Source organism: Bison bison, unplaced genomic scaffold, assembly GCF_000754665.1.
Source record: "Bison bison bison isolate TAMUID 2011002044 unplaced genomic scaffold, Bison_UMD1.0 scf7180017864232, whole genome shotgun sequence".
In the NCBI taxonomy this organism is placed as follows: Eukaryota; Metazoa; Chordata; class Mammalia; order Artiodactyla; family Bovidae; genus Bison; species Bison bison.
The window spans coordinates 1,730,234-1,734,776 of record NW_011494804.1 but is presented as its reverse complement, the minus strand read 5'-3'; the positions used below and the strand labels follow the sequence as shown (position 1 = coordinate 1,734,776).

The window sequence follows — 4,543 nt, the reverse complement described above, 5'->3', positions numbered from 1 at the left end:
ATTTAAAAACTAGTTGTATCCACTATTTTAAGATTACATAATTTGGATAATATCGTTATTAACACAATGATCCTACAGGAAACTTTTCTCTAAGTGAAGATTACTTTAAGGGGAGTTTGTGATTAGTGTTGCTACTCTACAGCATTTCCCTGTGATTTTCTCTAGGTTAAAGTACTTAAAAAGTTGATAAATATCATTTGTTTTTAGGCTATGCTTGAGGACAGTATTTTGGCTGAATTCAGGGCTGAATTATTTTCCCGAAAATCATTTTCCAAAAAGGACCAGCAATTTGCTGACTTTTCTTATAAATGACTGTGCAGTTAAGACCTAATAACAAACTGATTATGCAGTGGGGTAACAGGAACGGGAGATAATGAACCTTCTTCTGACAGCGCTTAGAACCGTTACTCTCAATCTGGGGGGCTCACACTGCTGAAGAATGACTTCAGTTTTTTCAAGGTATGATTTTTAAAACAGGAAGACAAAAAAAAAAAAAAAAAAGAACTACTCAGCCGTTAGGTTGATTTGTTTTCTCTCCAACAGTCTTCATAGCTTCAATTTCTAGAAGTTGCTCCTTGAAGATAGAAACATTGCACTTGATAATGTTTTGCTCATTCGTCTCCAGAATGTTTGTTCAGTTGAGAAATGAAAATGGGTCTCAGTGTAGTACACAGAGTGATTTGTTCTAAATGGCACGGATACGGTTTCTGGGCCACAGAAGTGTGTGTGCAAGGTTCTATAAAAGTTGATGCTTTTTCTGACGTGTAGACACCTTGATCTAGCCAAATATTCATATTAGGAACTCTCCCTTAAGCATATGTCGCTGGTTTTGTGTAACAGTAAAAGGGAAATGTGCAAAAGGGTGCAAAAGCCCAGGCACTAATTTAAATTAGGGGCAGTTTTCCCCCACATTTATGGTGAAAGTGACCTTAGCTTCATATAGCATGTTTTAGCGTTCCAGGGATACTGGTGTTACTTGTTCAACCAAAAAGAAAGCCTTTTATTAAAATGATTGGAATGCAGACCCTGTTTCACAGGTCTGGTTTCCTGGCGTTTGGTGGTGGGGGCGGAACTCTAGCACGTCTGTCTGGTGCTTTTGTTTCAAGAACAAAAGCGAACACAGCAGGGGGTCCACCCAAATCCTCCCCTTCATCCCTTTTAAAACCAAACTGAGCAAGAGGACCAAGTCACCGCTTTATTCACATTTTGGTCTTCCCGTGGTGGCGCCCGTCCCCTTGGTCGCACTGCTTATTTTGATCCACGTTTGCACCCAGTAGAGATCAGAACTACATTTTATGGGCTTAGAGTCTGGCAATATGCTGGCAAATGGGAAAACAAGCAACAGAAAGCAAATTTCTGCCATGATGTTTTTTTTTAATATTGAGACAGGTTTTTATCTAACAGAGTCAACAGAATGGAATGTGAGAGTACCACGGAGCTCAAGGCTGTAAACACTGCTTCCGGATGACATATCCCTAGGGGCACAGATCATACAGTTTCTATATTATTCAGGGTGTCACTCTATGGGCACAGAAGTGATTTTTGCCTCAGAAAATGTCTCTTTCTTGAAACTCCAGCTGTCCTCCATTCATGAAGCAGTGTTTTAATAAGGTGGTTGTTTACTAGGAAGTGAAGCTAACACTAATAATGAATCACTGACAATATAGCACATTTCTTATCATAGATGGTCTCCTTGCTGCCAAACAGCTGGAGGAAAAGTGGGGAAAATGCAATCAAGCATTTAAGCATCATAGCTGGATGTTTCCAAACATTAAGTGGCCAGATGTTTAGCATTGTGGAGGTAATGTGTATGATTTCCTGCCTTCTAAAATATTTTATCTGGGTCTTTGATGTTCGGTAGATAGAGTCATGGACTAGTCTTCATTTTCAGGATGCTGAGCAGTTTTTCTGATCGTGAATGGCAACAACAAAGCTGAAGACTATCGAGGGCCAGGCCTGCCAGGGACTGTGAGAGAGACTTGGACTGTGGTTAAATGGGTCCCTCTCCTGGCGAAAGTGCATGAAAGCATGTGCCTTTTAAAAGGCATGGGTTGGATCGGTTTTCAGTCTTCCAGTAAGGTGCATATAGGAATTAAGAAGTTGGGTAAAGAGATCAGGTCCTCTTGTTTTCAAGACCCAAAGGCAGAATAACCAGATGCTTCACTGAAATACCCAGTTCTAAGACAGAAAGCACACTGTCATAATATCATTGAAGATACTGGCTTACAAGAAATCTAGTCTCACTAAACTGAAAGGGGGTTGTATCCTTCTTCAGATTAATGCCTCATCTGAATTTTAAAAAGCAAACTTTAAAAAATCTAAAGTACAATATGATCTTGTTGTCTATCCATTATATGTATAATAGTTTACCTCTGCTAATCCCAAACTCCCAGTCCTTCTAGATTCAATATCTCATGATAAACCACAATGGAAAAAATATTTTAAAAAAATGTCTATATGTGTATAACAGTCACTTTATAACAGCAGAGATTGGCACAACACTGTAAACCAACTATACTGCAATAAAAAAAAATTATAAAAAACTAAACAAAACAAAGCTCTTTCTCTTTGCAGAATCTCAGAGTACCCGATGAAAATCAACCCATGCTCCCCGCTGTACTTCTCTATCAGTTGCTGGTACTTGTAATTAGACTCATTGCCAAATGCTCCACTAAATTAAAACCCCTGGAAATTAATTATCTCATCAAAGGTGGCTCAGTTTCAGAACTGGGTTCACAGATCCTGGTGCTAAGATAAGTGCAACTCCTTCGTAAGATAGAAAAAAAAAAAAAAGTCATTTACTGACATGTCTCTGCAGGAATCAATAACATTACAGAACATGTAGGAGCCAAGAATAGCCTGGGCATATTAATAACTCAGCCTGCTCACTGATTTTATTCAAGATGACTGGTTAAAGAACACTCTGCCTTGATGACAGCTCCATGGCACGAGGAACAATGTCATCATTACCATGTGGGGCTGTTTAGCATTTAGAACACTTCACACATAAAGGGAACCTCACACAGGCCTGTTGTGCTTTAGACAGATGGTTTAATGTTTCTTTAGCCTTCAGCCTATCAGGCCACCCGTGGTTTTCTTCAGCCAAGGGCTTTTTAAAAATAATTGGTCTATAGCAATTTTCTAACAAGACTGACTGCAATATATTTCCTTAAATCTTTTTCTTACCCTTAACCATTCCTTACAGTGGTTTGTCGTTGACAAACCTCCCTGACCGACACTGAGTCTTCATGTATAAGCAATTACTGACATAAAAGGAGAGGAAGGGGTGGAAATTTCGCCATTAATGGTTTCTTGGCTAGGGAAAAGCTATTCAGAATTGATTACTTTGGAAAACCGTGCTTTTCTGATTAGACACTGCCTGGTTCTGAAGAAGCTGTTCCCTTACAATCTCTCAATACAGGAAATGATAACCCAGTATAGACGGATAACCGTGGGTGGGGAAGGATACATATATGCGTTTGTTTCAAAATGGTGAAGCAGAATAGAAACTGTGCCTCTGTCTGATGACTATGAGTGCTCAGGAAGGAATAAAGAGGCTGCGGCTCCCCTGCTCAGGCTGTCAAAGTGAGACTCCTGGCACGCTGGCAAAGCAAGTGGGGTGCATTTTTATAGTGCAAACTGTAGGAATCTCAATGACCTACTGCATTGACCTGGCCACTGTTCAGCTCCCCGGGCCCTCCTGCGAGCTCTTTCAAGGGAACAAGACCCGGAGGCCAGGAGACTGTGGACTGGCTCCGGTGGAGGCTTATTTGCATATTTTTCTCTCTGCAGTCTCCCTGGTAGGGTTCAGAAGAAGCATGCTTGCGCCCAGGGCAGAGAAAAGCGATTACACAGCAGAAGAGGGTTTAGTGATCATAAGTATTTAAGAAGGCAAGTGTCTCCTGACTGTGCGCTCAGAAGGGCGGGTGAGGCCCAAGAATGTCTCACTGCAGGCTCAGATTCCCCGCTGACACTTTACTCAGGGGTGGACTGGAGCCCCTGCTGCTTCTGTGGCTGCTGCAGGTGTCAGGGTATTGAATCGAAACTGTCAATTTCTACACCTATGAGGAAGAAGCCCCCAGCACCTTCATCAGTGTTCTGTGTGACCACGTCCTGTTTAATTCCCAGCGCTAGGTACTGGGTCGGTTCCGCCTGATAAACAGCTCGCTGCGCTAGGGCGACAAGATGACCGTCTGGGACGCGGGCCTGGACCGAGAGCGGCTGTGCGGCCAGGCCCCTCAGTGCGTGCTGGCCTTCAACGTGGTCAGCTTCTCCCAGGAGCAGTTCCGGCTGGTGCACGTGGAGGTGTCGGTGAGGGACATCAACGACCATGCGCCGCGCTTCCCCCGGGCTCAGATTCCCGTGGAGGTGTCCGAGGGCGCGGCGGTGGGCACGCGCATCGCCCTGGAGGTGCCCGTGGACGAGGATGTGGGCGCCAAAGGGCTGCAAAGCGTGTGCCTGGACGAGCCCCACAGCCCCTTCCGCGTGGAGCTGCAGACGCGCGCGGACGGTGCCCAGTGCGCCGACTTGGTGCTGCTGCAGG

General features: G+C 43.8%; 1 protein-coding gene across 1 annotated transcript in view; it reads left to right on the top strand.

The window, feature by feature from the left end:
- The first annotated feature begins 3,653 nt into the window (after nt 1-3,653).
- Nucleotides 3,654-4,543, top strand: part of LOC104993077 (protocadherin-8-like) — a 3,031-nt gene continuing 2,141 nt past the window's right edge. Inside the window, 2 exon segments of the mRNA XM_010846179.1 lie at nt 3,654-3,800; nt 4,135-4,538. Of these exon segments, the coding sequence (XP_010844481.1) occupies nt 3,654-3,800; nt 4,135-4,538 (551 nt within the window).